This window comes from Geotrypetes seraphini, chromosome 18 (genome assembly GCF_902459505.1).
Source record: "Geotrypetes seraphini chromosome 18, aGeoSer1.1, whole genome shotgun sequence".
Taxonomy (NCBI): Eukaryota; Metazoa; Chordata; class Amphibia; order Gymnophiona; family Dermophiidae; genus Geotrypetes; species Geotrypetes seraphini.
Genome location: NC_047101.1, coordinates 25,340,507 through 25,355,486, shown reverse-complemented (window position 1 = coordinate 25,355,486; position 14,980 = coordinate 25,340,507). Strand labels below are relative to the sequence as shown.

The window sequence follows — 14,980 nt, the reverse complement described above, 5'->3', positions numbered from 1 at the left end:
AGTAGAACCCTTAGAAAACATGGATTGGACAAAGAATGTGAGGACTGAAAAGCATGAGATAAGAGGATATGAGAGCGCAAAAATAGTGAGATGGTGCTAGTTATATGCCTCTGACATGAGGGAAGGTTTCCGGGTCAGCCGTGAGCCTCATGCTGAAATCAGTGACGGTGGCTTTGTGAAGTGCCACTGGGAAGAGAGAGCTGGCCAGAGGAGGTAAACACCCGCAGGAGGCATGAGAGGGGGGTGGGGTGGTCAGGCTGCCAGGTCAGCTGCGAGCTGCAGCTTTGCAAAGAGAACTGCGATGGGAAGAGGGAGCTGGCCAGAGAAGGTAAGCACTCGTGGGAGGCATGAATTTGGGACACAAAATGGAGAGAAAGATGACGAGGGTTGCGTTGGGACATAGAAGGGAGAAGGAAGGTCGCGTTTGGACAGGAAATGAGGAAGAAGGGGCGCATTGACAAAAGTGCGATAGGATCCTGGTTCGTAAGTACAAGTTTGACGCAAGTCGAGTGTTCTTAAACCGGGGATTGCCTGTACATGCATTTTAGGCGAGGCTTAAAAACATACTTGTTCAATAAGTTCCTAAAAGAGCATGAAACCCTGTGCTCTCTCCGCATGTCACTCATTCTCTCCCCTCCCCAGAAGACTGTAAAAGCTCCATGCAGATACATTACTACCTACGCCCACTTTCGTTACCTGCATTTGGGATTGATTCCCTTTCTACAATTTTATCTGTATTCAAAAGATGTTCACTTGAGTTTTTTGTATTAACTTGTATGATTGTATTTGATGTTGACCTTGTCCTGCTCCTAAGTTAATTTCTGTTAACTGCATTGAACTTCAAGGGGTACTGAGATATACAAATAAAATTTTATGTTATATTGATATTCAAAGCAATTTAAGTGGGCAGGAGAGGCTGCTGGTTGGTTAAAATCATTTGAGGGGCTCTCCGCTGAAATTCAGCACCACTTAACTAGTTATTTTGTGGGTGATCTGGGGCAGATTTGGCAGTTATGTGGTTAAGTGCTGATATTTAGCACTTAACTGCCTAAGTTAACTGGACAAATCGAAACATAGAAAACATAGAAAATGACGGCAGAAAAGGGCCACAGCCCATCAAGTCTGCCCACTCAATTGACCCACCCCCTACTGTCTTCTTAGAGATCCCACTCTGATGACCCCTCCCCTTAACTCTACCCTCCTAGAGATCCAACAAGTGCATCCCATTTATTCTTAAAATCTGGTACGCTTCTGGCCTCGACCACCTGTACTGGAAGCTGATTCCAATGATCAACCACTCTTTCTGTGAAGAAATATTTTCTGGTGTCGCCGTGAAATTTCCCGCCTCTGAATTGAATGCATTAAACAGTCCTATTTTTATCCCATTTTACTTAGGGCAGTTAAAGTGCTGAATATTGTACTTAACCAGATAAAAGACAGGCAGCAGCATAAACCTGGTACTGATTATCTGTGCGTAACGACAGCAGTGGCCAAAAAATTGCTGACTATAGCTGGTTGACTATTTTACCCCTTTGTATCGATTTAAGATACTAAAATAATGAACCAATTACATTTTCTCTCTCCTTTTTTTCCCTTTGAGCTAGTAATAACATGCTTCTGAAGAAAATAAGAAACCTGTTTTGCTTGATAATGCACAACTCCTGAATTAGTTACATTCACTTTGCAGTCAAAGCTAAATATCATAAAATAGCGTTAAGTCACTTGCACCTTTTTTCTTTGGCTCTATTCTTCATATCCAAGTAGAACTGCTGCCTGTCTGTATAAAGTATTTCTTCTTCTTCATGTTCTTTATTTAACTCTTCATTGTTTTTCTCCACATATTTACTCCATCTGCTGACAGGACATTGTTCCCTCTGCAATAAGTGAGCAAATACATAAAAACCTGACCGATCTTGTGTTCTTGGACATTTCAGAGACTCCTTTCTTTGGCCAAGAAATTCCTCCTTTGCAACTACCCAAAGATTTCACCCCTATTTTATTAGGCCCTTCTACTCTTATTATTCTGGCCATGCAAGAAATGGTTCAGAGGTTGGGAGCAAAGGCTCCTTTTAAAAAGTCTGTAGCATTGATTTTAATCCAGCCACTAGGTTTCACCCTTAACAATGACCAAGCTTTTTCCTCTCCCTTCCCCCTCAGAGGGTGTGTGAAGGAGGGGTGTATTAAAGATCAAATCCACAAATTAAACTGGGGAATACTGGTCCTTACAGAGCCCTTTTAATTAAGGGTGGGAATTCACAATCATGGAGGTTCCTGAAAAATTTTGGTCAGCCCATCCTACAAAATAAATTACTATTATTGTTGACATGATTCATAGTTTTAAAATTTCTGAAGTTATTTTACAAATAAATATGGACTCTGGACTGCTTTATTGATGTCTTTTTTTTTTTTACAATAAGCTCCAGTTTGCATTCAGCACCAAATGACAAATCATTAACCACATTTAGAGGAGGTATTCTGAGTTCACCCACAATGATAATCTTTGAACCACTGTACAGTTTTTGCAGTACAGCTTCTGATTGACTCAAAATGTTCCTGCTACCTGGGTAATACTAGCTTATTTTAACTTATTTGCTTTCTCTTCCAAAGTTTTTAGTTTCAGAAACTATTTTTTAAATCCTGTCTTCCATTAAGAAAAATAAACATTTTGTATCTGTTACAAATTTAGAGTCTCTTTTACCTGTAGGTTGGCACTTTCATCCAACTCACTGGGCGTGGTCTTGTTTAAATTATCTGGAGACCTAAAGAACAAGAAGTATTGATTTGTTTATATCTTCGTGCTATACATTTGGCTCTGCTACCATCTCTATACTTAACCTTTTGGCAAACAGTCAAAAGACTTGTTTAAAAATAATCTTTTTTCATTTTAATTTTAACCTTACTCAACCAGAAAGTTACCTATCTAACACACAAGAACTTACCCCTCTTTTACAAAGCCACGCTGCAAAAGTCCCGAAGCCCTTTAAAGCCCTATGAGCTTCGGAGAAGTTAGCACAGTGGCCCATGCCATTGGCTTTGTAAAAGAGGGAGGTTAAATTTCATCACCAGTGGCAAATACTGCCATCAAATATTCATAATGTACTTAATTAACCGATCCAATAAACACTGCTAATCTGTCACACTTAAAGGAAAATTTGGTCTTACTTGCTAATTTTCTTTCCCCGAGTTCCACTTTACCAGTCTAGAACCAATAGATTGTGCCTGTCACCCAGCAAATGGTGAGAGAGACAAGTTTGTCTTTAAGCTCATCCCTATAAAGGGCATGGTGCAGTTCAAGCTCACTAGTTTTTTAAACAAAGCATTGTGAACAACTCTTATTTCCACCCTTAGAAAACAAATCAGAGGAACCTAGGGTGTTAGGTAAAAAACATAATCTAAAAAGGTCAGTACAATGCTAAAAACATCTCTTCTCATCAGAAATAGCAGTAAACAGAATATAGGGAGGAACACGGGCCTGGTTTGGGGAGGACAAAAAGGGATTCTACCTGCTAATTTTCTTTCCTTGCATACTACTAGACCAGGTCAGAACCAATGGGATATAAGAAACGCAGCTCTTAGTGAGCAGGAAATGAAAACTCCTGCTTTAAAGCACCTTGGCCCATATGCTGCAAATTCTTTGGCAGTCACACCCAACCAAGTACTTAGAAAAACAAACAGGGAGGACCAAATTCCAGTCCTACAAAAACCTTCTTGTGACACAGCATGAACCTCCATCTTAGAAGCTGTTGAAGTTTAAATTCTTCCTCAGAATCCTCTTTCCTAAATAAAGGAAGGGGGGGAGGTGACATGAAAAAGAGCAACCATTTCTAGCAGATGGTGGTATTGTCCAGACAGAAACAGCTCTTGTGATCTGTAAAACATGTTCTCTAGAAGAACATAAGAAATGCCTTCACCGGATCAGACTGAGGTCCATCTTGTCCGGCGATCCGCGCACGCGGCGGCCCATTTAAGTACTCCTTTTTGGAGACCCGAATTTCCCGTATCCCTCAATATGATTTTCAAGGTGTGCATCCAACTTGCGCTTGAAACTCGGAACAGTAGTCTCCGCCACAAACTCCTCTGGGAGAGCATTCCAAGCGCCAACCACTCGCTGTGAGAAACAGAAAACTTCCTAACATTTGTCCTAAACCTGCTGCCACTCAGTTTCAGGCTATGACCCCGCGTCCATGTCACCTCCGAAAATGTTAGTAATTCTGTTTCCTGGTCTATTTTATCAAATCCTTTTAATATTTTAAAAGTCTCTATCATATCCCCTCGTAATTTTCTCTTCTCGAGGGTGAATAGTCCCAGTTTTCTGAGGCGTTCTTTGTAGCTCAAATTTTCCATACCTTTGACTAGTTTCGTGGCTCGCCTCTGCATCCTCTCCAGCAGAGTCATATCCTTCTTAAGGTATGGAGACCAGTGTTGGACATAGTATTCCAAGTGAGGTCTGACCATTGCTCTGTAAAGTGGCATTATGACCTCTTCCGATCTACTCGTGATCCCCTTCTTAATCATGCCCAAATCCTGTTTGCTTTCTTCGCCGCCGCCGCACATTAAGCCAAAGGCTTTAGGGTTCTGTCTATCAGTACCCCTAAATCCCTTTCTTGTTCGCATTTGGCTAATGTCACCCCCAACATCTTATACTCATGTTCTTTGTTTTTCTTTCCTAGATGCATCACCTTGCATTTGTCTATGTTAAAATTCATCTGCCACTTTTTCGCCCAAGTTTCCAGCTGGTTTAGATCCTTCTGGAGATCCTCGCAGTCCCCTAGAGAGCCAACCACCCGACATAGTTTTGTATCATCCGCAAACTTTATATTGCATGTTGTTTCCTCTTCAAGGTCATTTATAAAAATATTAAACAAGATAGGCCCAAGAACCGATTCCTGGGGCACGCCGCTAGTCACTCTCTCCCAGTCCAAGAATTGCCCATTTATGCAAACTCTCTGCCTTCTGTTCTCCAGCCATTTGCCAATCCATCTGTGCACTTCTCCTCCTATTCCATGGCTCAGTAGTTTTCTCATAAGCCTTTCATGCGGAACCTTGTCAAACGCTTTTTGGAAGTCCAAGTAAACTATGTCCACTGGATCTCCACTATCCAATTGTTTGTTCACCTTCTCGAAGAATTGAAGTAAATTTGTCAGACATGACTTCCCTTTCCTAAAGCCATATTGACTAGCCCTTATTAAGTTATGATCTTCCAAGTGTTGTACAATGCTATCTTTAATTAGTGCCTCAATTATCTTCCCAGGAACTGATGTGAGGCTCACAGGTCTGTAATTTCCTGGTTCACCTCTTGATCCTTTTTTGAATATTGGGATGACAGTAGTATAATGGGTACACCTCATGTCAAACTGATTGACAGGTGAGATAAGATAAGGATCGACCAATCAGCGTTCACTTCCGGGTTAAGCCCCGCCCATTGTCCCGCCTTAGTCTCCGCCCATAGCCCCACCCCCACCCATGGCCACGCCCTAGTCTCCGCCCATGGCCCCGCCCCTCCCATAGGAATGAATGGTGGTAGCCCCGCCCATGGCCCCACCCCCCACCCATGGCCCCACCCCACCCTTCACCTAAGCCCCGCCCCTCCCATAGGAATGAATGGTGGTAGCCCCGCCCATGGCCACACCCCCCGCCCATGGCCCCACCCCTCGAGCCCCGCCCCCCACCCTGTCCCCACCCCTCAAGCCACGCCCCCACCCATGACCCGCCCCCTCAAGCCCCGCCCCCGGAAATGCACTTTTGATGACATCACCGGAAGTGGGGGCGTGTTTAACCCCGAAAATACGCTTTCTGATGACATCACCGGAAATGGGAGTGCCTGCCCCCTACCGGAAATGCGCTTTTCTGATGACATAGGCGGAAATTGGGTAAATGACGCGGCGGAAATGCGCTTTTCTGAACACGTAGGCGGAAGTAGGGTAAATGACGCGGCGGAAATGCGCTTTTCTGAACACGTAGGCGGAAGTAGGGAAACAGACTCGGTCAAAACACCCACCCAGAAAAGAAGCGTCTTTATTTTAACAGTTTTTAGTTAAAAGACAGGGTTTAAGAGCTCACAGATAGAGCAGAGCACAAAACAAAAGGCATTCACAAAATCTTTCCTGCTTTTTAAAACAGAGTAGGGGCAGAAACAAACGAGAAAAAAAAAAAAAAAAGTTGCATTTGCTTTTAACACCCTTTTCAGTAGGAATTCTGAGCTAATGGTTAATGGGTCAGCTCCCCTATTGTCATGGTAACAGCTGATAAGACCCTTGCAACACCCCTCCCCCTGATAAAACCAAGGGGAGAGATGCGGATGTGTGTTTAAACATGTCTGAACTTGTCCCGGCCCCCCTACTGTTGTCTTAACAATCTGAAAAAAAAAAAAACACAAGGCAAAAGTCTTTATTGAAGCAAATTTATTATGATCCACACGAGGCAGGAAGCTATGGAGGCATTAACCCTCTACTTCAAGCGGCTAAAAAGAGTGATATAACAGTTCGGAGAAAAGATGTGGTGGATTGGGTCACCGGTCAAAACGCATACAATTTACACAGACCGGCTAGAATCCATTTTAAAAGAAATAAAACAACAGACAGTGGCAAAGTGACTTAGTCAACATGTCAGCCTTTGCCCCCCTTATAACAACGGTTACAAATATATCTTAACGGTAATAGATAACCTGTCAAAATATGCACGGGTCGTTTCTTTAAAAACAAAAACCGGTCGTGAAGTTACCGAAGCCTTTGAAACAATATTTAATTTAGGGCGTACATCTGAAAAACTTCAAACAGACAAGGGTAAAGAATTTTGTGACCCATAATGATGTTAAAGCAGCTGTAGTGGAAAGATTTAACAGGACTTTAAAATCCATAATACCTTTACTTACCAAGACGTCCTACAGGCTATGGTGTACATCCGTATGGGCACGCGTTTCCGGTTGCCGCGCGGCGGTACACGTACGGCACAAAGGAAACATAAGTTTAACCCCCACCCTGACAGGTAACACCCCCGGAAATACGCTTTCTGGTGACATCACAGGAAAAGGGAGTGCCTGCCCCCGACAGGAAATGCGCTTTTCTGATGACATAGGCGGAAATTGGGTAAATGAAGCGACGGATATGCGCTTTTCTGAACACGTAGGCGGAAACAGACTTAGTCAAAACCCCCCCACCCGGAAATGAAGTGGGGTTTAAGAGCTCACAGATAGAGCAGAGCAGAAAACAAAAGGCATTCACAAAATATTTCCTGCTTTTTAAAACAGAGTAGGGGCAGAAACAAACGAGAAAAGTTGCATTAGCTTTTAACATCCTTTTCAGTAGGAATTCTGAACTATATATATATATGATGCTCAGGTTTCTGTGATGTACGTACTTAGTAAAGGCATTCTCTATTTCGCCGCTTTTACAGGCAGAATCCATTAGATCATCTATAATAACCAAGTTTACTTTATGGGGTGGAAACATTCGGTCATCGTTAAAAGTATCAGGCAAAATGTCCGTAAAAGTAATAAAAGGATATTTATTTAACATTTCTTTATACAAAGGCTGTCAACAACTATAACAACAAACAATATTTTCAGGCATGACAGACAATACACGGCCAGCGTGTTCTAACAGTTTTTAACAAAGAAGCTCTTGCCAGAATTGGACGGTCCTGCTAATATACAAGAGAAAGGGTGCGACCAACGGGCATCCACCGTTCTAGTATCCGTAGGGTAGTGTGCTGAACCCATCCTCCTCCTTCACTCTTTTGTCATACACAACTTGCTGTGTTTTTTTAATCACACCGGTCTCTATAGCCCACCTCTTTTTGTTTCTTATAATACCGGTTTGTTGCACCCCTATCTTTTTCTGGGGTAAACCCTCTGCACCCGGTTTGTAGTCAAAAACTAGATCTTTTAAACTAGTAAAATTGATTTTCTGGCTGTTTTCTACATTTAACGTTATCCCTTTCACTTTCATACAGGTCTTTCCACTTGTCAGTTTGTAACCGTATGTTTTAGGACCAGCTGATACATACTCTGTTATATGTTCATCTGCAGGTATCTCACTGGTGAGCTCCCCTAAATAATCGCCCAGAGGGGGGGTTCCAGTCACCTTTGCGGCTCACAAATATCACAGAATCTGTATCGTGGTACAGACAACGTTCTTGTAGATTGTCTAGAAGTTTGTACAACTCTAAACGCGCATAGGCTGTTGTAAAACAGGCTATGAAAACATTAGTGTTACCGGGCAAAGTAGTGCGGTCTTTTGAGTGCTTCCAAGACACGCAGGCTGTTTCATCATCGATAAAGTCACACGATGAAACCTCAAATTCAGGGGAAAACAGATATTTAAAGAGATCATCAGGCTCTCTGACAATGCTAACGGTAGGCAGGTTTGTCCTTTGCCCAAATTTCCCCCACAGAGAATTTAAGAAAAGTTTTGCTATTTGGCGTTTAGCAGGGTTTAACTGAATATGGTCTCCCCGCAAAAGTACACCTTCTTTTCTATAGAAATCAGAGATGTACATGTTTTGTTTTTCTGTATCATTGCACCACCGGGGGTAGTCAGAAGCCTCTTGTTTTTGACGGAGGTGTATTTTGATGTATTCAGAAAAGAGACTGTCAGATTTTTGCTCGAAATGCCAGATTTCATAGATTTCAACAACCACATAACCTTTTGCAATGGCAACATCCATCTCAACCGTGCACCAAGTCCCCACGAAAGCTCTCTCCTCATCCGTATGGGTACACGTTTCCTGTTGCCGCGCGTCGGCGCACGTACGGCACAAAGGAAACATAAGTTTACCCCCCACCCTGACAGGTAACACCGGGAAAAAGAGATTTCTTGGAGGATATACTTTTGCTTTTATAAAACCAAAGTAATTTGTGGGTGGACCAAAGTTGTCATAAATGATTTGCGGATGGCCTGTTGGATATTCCTTTGTTTTGTTGACAAATGGGTATAGGCTGGTAAAATCGTAATAGTGTATTTTTTCCTCAGGTTTTGTTTTATAGTACAGAGAAACAGCATTTGTTCTACCCCCAAAAAGGGCATCTCGTGGGGCCAAGGGTTGTGGTAATGCAGCGCTAGCCAGGAAGTCTGCACAGCCCCTATCATTTTCTTTGACCATCCGCTTCCACTCATGCTCCCACAGACTTACGACCTTGAAGCCCAGGCTTTCCAGGTAGGCTGTCTTTAGCTGCTTTTTGTAATAAAGAGAGCCATAGGTCGTGGCTGTTACAGGATTCTGGTCTTTATCATTATAACAGACCGGACAGCCGTGATAAAAGCAACCATCAAATTCAAAAGCTGTTTCTACCCCATCAATGACGGCGTAACCGTCAAGAAAATAAGACCCCACCTTTCTTTCACCCCCATTCAGAGCATGCATGATCTGTATATTTTGTGCAGCCTCTTGATACAGCAACCATTGAATAGAGGGGGTTGAATATCTCTTTATGTGTCTGTGATAGTTATCCGGGGGGATGAGCGCCACGGTCTTGGGTTCTAAAAACATAAATCTGAACATGGCCATACATACAGAGGCTAGGGTTATATATTGGAAAGGGTCTAAACAATTCATTAGAATTTCTGAAGTACCCTCACGTTCTACAACCACATCTTTCTGTGTCATTTTCATGATTTCTGCTCTGTAGAGAACACATGCCTGTCGCAAAATAGCCACATCCTGTTGACAGTAATAAGCCAACTCTTTTTGCAAATCAAACATCTTGTGCTGGTTGTCCTTGTACCATTTTAAAAATTCCTCTTTTTCTTCAGGCATCATGTTTCTTACACCATAATGCTCCTTATCCGGCATACACCCCACATAGTTTTGATTTTCCTGAGTATTAAAAAAATGTGGGAAATAACCCTTACAGCCTGGAAAACCTAAGGCCTTTGGAAGTTTGCTAAGTTTCATAGGTAGGAAATTTAGAGAGTCTATGAAACGAATAGCTAAAGGTTTTACTGTGATTTGTAAAAGCTTACCACCTTGAACCAACAGATCTGTGTCCATCTTTTCCTTTAACAGTTGGCTAAGAACAAAATACCCGTCATAGCCTTTGGCATTATGGGCTATGAAGGTATAGTCTTTAAATTTTTTGTCACAAAAAACCTGTATAAAAGCAAAAATACACTCTAGACCCTTGAATTCCCATTTTCTTGTTTCGTACAAGTCCTCGGCATATATGTAATTAGGAATGTGCCAACCTGTTTCCTGCATACACTCGCAATCGTAAATAATATACTTTTCAGATGTTTTGAGTTTATCGATGGGTGTCATAAAACATAAGTGTATGTCATCACCGCTTAAGGGTTCACGGCATAGCTTACACATCCTACCCTTACATTTATGTTTTTCGTTCACATAGGACTCACATTTCAGACACAGTGTTTTAGATAAACACTCCACTTCTTTTTTCTGCGCCAGCTGCGTATGTCTATCTAAACAGTCTTTAGAGCGACAACACATCTTGCAGTTAGGACACCTCTGCTGTATACCGTCATTGTTCAAACATGTCTGTGTCGAACAAAGACGGCACCATAATGTACAGGAGTGGTCGTGACTATAGGGCTTCTGGCAAAAAGTACAGAAATTACGCTCCCCATAGAATTTTTTGACATCGGTTATGCCGTAGAAATGATCGTCATGTAGCAACAAGAAAACCGTTTTTGGATAAATGGGCTGGTCTGATGTTTTAAAACAACACCACGAGTTTGTATAAAACACAACTCTTATATTTATCTTTAAATGTTGTTCCATGGTTGCTACATCATCGAGCATGACTTTTTTATGTACCGACCACCCCAAATCATTATGTAGCTTTTCAGCACCTATTAACAGTTCAGCATCTGTGAGTTTTACGGGGGATATAAGGGCTGTAAGGCTACCGGCAAAACACAGGTTATTGCCTGTGTTATTCAAATCTATTAAATACATCCTTTTTTTCTGCAAAATCTGGCTAAACAGTATAGATTTTAACACCCTACGACCCCCACCACCCTTGTTTCTTATTACAAGCACAACAACACGGAATAAATCACAGACCTGTATTTCTCTGTGACTTTGAAGGAGTTTAGCAACCTGGTCTAAGAATTCATCAGCATCTAGCGATTCGGGGTTTAATTTACCAGAAAACAAGGAGTTGTGAAAAAGTGACGAATGTAGGTGCACTTGTACGTAGTCACCGGGCGATACTCTGCTGCTAACATCGTCCAGGATATGTTGGATGCCTTGGCGTATAGCATTTTGAGCATCACTTAATGATGTTATCCTGTCTAAATTAATTAAACGAAATTCTTCTGAATAAAGCACACCATGAAACTTGTCCAGTTTACGATCCCATCTTTTCACAAATTGGACATAGTTGATTGGTTCTGAATCTTCAGAAGGACCTAATGCACCCTTATTTGAACCATCCTCTGACACTTTGCTGCTATCAGGATAATTATCAACTTCATAATATTCTCCTTCTTCTGTGCTGTCCGGCTGTGCTTCTGTGCTGTTAAACTTTTCTGTCGGTTTCACGTTGTCTGTTTGTGACTTTCTAACATTTTCCCGATCTACAATTTATAACATAGCATAACCGTTAATACTTTTTCCCCATCAACCATTATAAAAGTAATGACATTTTCTTTTACATGAGTCTCCTTACAAAATCAGAAAACTTACTATTTCGTTTATCTTTTGGTTTCCTGTAAGCAGCTTTGGACTCTGGTTCCCCGTGTAAGAAACTTTTACTATGCGATCTTTTCCTGTTATTCTTTTCCGTCAGGTTCATGGTATCTGCTTGCGACTTTCTAACATTTTCCCGATCTACAATTTATAACATAGCATAGCCGTTAATACTTTTTCCCCACCAAACATTATAAAAGTAATGACATTTTCTTTTACATGAGTCTCCTTACAAAACCAGGATACCTACTATTTCGTTTATCTTTTGGCTTCCGGTAAGGAGCCGGTTGTTGGTTAGAACTTGTCGATGTAGAAGGTGTCGGCTCTCCAGCCGTTTCTTGGCCTAATCATAACAAAAAAAAAAAAAAATGTTTTGTACATGCTGTTTTTAAAAACGTAAGAAGCTTTTACTATGCGATCTTTTCCTGTTATTCTTTTCCGTCAGGTTCATGGTATCTGCTTGCGACTTTCTAACATTTTCCCGATCTACAATTTATAACATAGCATAGCCGTTAATACTTTTTTTTTTCCCCATCAACCATTATAAAAGTAATGACATTTTCTTTTACATGAGTCTCCTTACAAAACCAGGATACCTACTATTTCGTTTATCTTTTGGCTTCCGGTAAGGAGCCGGTTGTTGGTTAGAACTTGTCGATGTAGAAGGTGTCGGCTCTCCAGCCGTTTCTTGGTCTAATCATAACAAAAAAAGAATGTTTTGTACAATGTTTTTAAAAACCAACATATGTGCCATATAATACATTTGTCACTTACTGTTTAATATCTGTTGTCTTTTTCTGGTAAGAGATAGTTTATTTCTACCATCAGATCCCCGTTCCTGTTTTTAAATGCAATGATAGATTCAGAGAAAGAAAAAACGATATCCCTAAAACCAAAAATAAAAACCCCCCTTTTCTACTCACCATGTTAGCAGTTGATGTATCCGGGGCCCCGGCGTAGCACCCACAAAAACCAGAATGTTTGCTGGTCTTCTCATAGTTTATTTTATACACTTACAATCCCCTCTATAGAGGTTATCCATTCACGAAGGCTTTATTGTATGTCTAAGACCTCTGATAGAGCTTGTTTGTCTTGGTTAGTCAATTTAGATACCAAAATGACTCCTACGTGTCTAGAACCTAGTTCCTTATAACCTGTCACACCTTCTATTGTTTTAGTTTGGGTTGATAATACATTTTCTAAAACACACCACACATTTTATAATTTTTAAGAAAATCTTTATTTTACAACAATAAAATGTTTAAACTTTTATACAAACAAACATACCATTACACATTGTATTTCCCACAATCCCGAGAATAAAAAACAAAACATGTTTTAAAAAGCATTTCTTTTGAAGAATGATTTATAATCGGTGTCACGGATTAAATCATTTACAATCTCTACATATGTACCATCTCTCATGACATTGACCATTCTGTTGAGTAGCCGTGGCCCATTTATAGAGGTTTTAATATCTCTGATTAAATCAATGATTATATTAATGCTTTCATTACAAAGCATCAATATTTTCATTTTATAGCCTACAAATGTGACTACATTTACCACACGTCCTAGGCATAGCATGTCACAAGTTTTTTTGAGTTTCTGCTGTATTTCCTTATGTCCCCATATCAAGCAATCGTGGTGTTTTTGCCCCCCAGTACGTATTAAGCAGGCTCCACAATCTTCATCCTTCACGCCTTGCAGACATTTATTTAGAACGCAGTATACAACGACCTTTATAAATGATTTAAGTTCTGTTGGTGTTTTGGAAAGGCCTATGCCTGTCCACAGTCCATAATCACAAGAATCTTCAGGTTTACGCACATTCACCGCCGGTTCTCTTTGAAACGAGCAGAAAAAACACAAACATGATAGATTTATCATCGGCTTGTACACCTTGTCCACAGGTTTCTGTGATCGTGAAGATCCGCCACTTCCCTACAAAAAAAAACAAACATACAGAAATAAATTTTCCTTTTTAAAACACATGAACACATACAGCTTCATAAACCCCTTCAACGACCACTGGTAATAAAAAGTGCGTGTGTGTCTCTCTCTCTCTTACCGTGAAAGATCCTGGCTTTTCCAACATGTCTGTTGCTTCGGCTTCAGCAGCGGCTTCATAAAATTCAATATCTGAAGCATTATCCTCTGGTAGTTCATAGCCTACATCTTCATTTTCTATGTCTGAATCATATAGCTTTTGAGCATCTGGAAACTCTTGTATTTCAGAATCTGTTAATTCGTGCGTATGCTCCCCGGTATCTGCCGTCAAGTCAATCGGTTTTTCAGACGGTGAGTAACCCTCTTTCTCCGCATTACAGTCTTTAAGAAAGTTACGAGGCCTCTTGGTAGGCCTTTTTTCAGTTACCTGCGTGTTAAAGGGATCCATATTTTCTTTGTCTGATTCGTACAGTTTTTCGGTCTTTGGGTAACCCTCTTTTTCTACATCACGATCTTTAAGAAAGTAACTCAATCTACGAGCCTTCGTGACAGACATTGAATTCCTACTGAAAAGGATGTTAAAAGCTAATGCAACTTTTCTCGTTTGTTTCTGCCCCTACTCTGTTTTAAAAAGCAGGAAATATTTTGTGAATGCCTTTTGTTTTCTGCTCTGCTCTATCTGTGAGCTCTTAAACCCCACTTCATTTCCGGGTGGGGGGGGTTTTGACTAAGTCTGTTTCCGCCTACGTGTTCAGAAAAGCGCATATCCGTCGCTTCATTTACCCAATTTCCGCCTATGTCATCAGAAAAGCGCATTTCCTGTCGGGGGCAGGCACTCCCTTTTTCTGTGATGTCACCAGAAAGCGTATTTCCGGGGGTGTTACCTGTCAGGGTGGGGGTTAAACTTATGTTTCCTTTGTGCCGTATGTGTACCGCCGCGCGGCAACCGGAAACGCGTGCCCATACGGATGTACACCATAGCCTGTAGGACGTCTTGGTAAGTAAAGGTATTATGGATTTTAAAGTCCTGTTAAATCTTTCCACTACAGCTGCTTTAACATCATTATGGGTCACAAAATTCTTTACCCTTGTCTGTTTGAAGTTTTTCAGATGTACGCCCTAAATTAAATATTGTTTCAAAGGCTTCGGTAACTTCACGACCGGTTTTTGTTTTTAAAGAAACGACCCGTGCATATTTTGACAGGTTATCTATTACCGTTAAGATGTATTTGTAACCGTTGTTATAAGGGGGGCAAAGGCTGACATGTTGACTAAGTCACTTTGCCACTGTCTGTTGTTTTATTTCTTTTAAAATGGATTCTAGCCGGTCTGTGTAAATTGTATGCGTTTTGACCGGTGACCCAATCCACCACATCTTTTCTCC

General features: G+C 41.1%; 1 protein-coding gene across 2 annotated transcripts in view; it reads right to left on the bottom strand.

The window, feature by feature from the left end:
• MRNIP (MRN complex interacting protein) overlaps positions 1-14,980 on the bottom strand; it is a 72,959-nt gene that overhangs the window by 6,439 nt on the left and 51,540 nt on the right. For both annotated transcript variants that reach the window (XM_033926926.1, XM_033926927.1), the window contains 2 exons: positions 2,699-2,759; positions 1,729-1,874 (listed from right to left, as the gene is read on the bottom strand). In XM_033926926.1, coding sequence (XP_033782817.1) covers positions 1,729-1,874; positions 2,699-2,759 — 207 coding nt within the window. The remainder of the gene's footprint in view (positions 1-1,728; positions 1,875-2,698; positions 2,760-14,980) is intronic.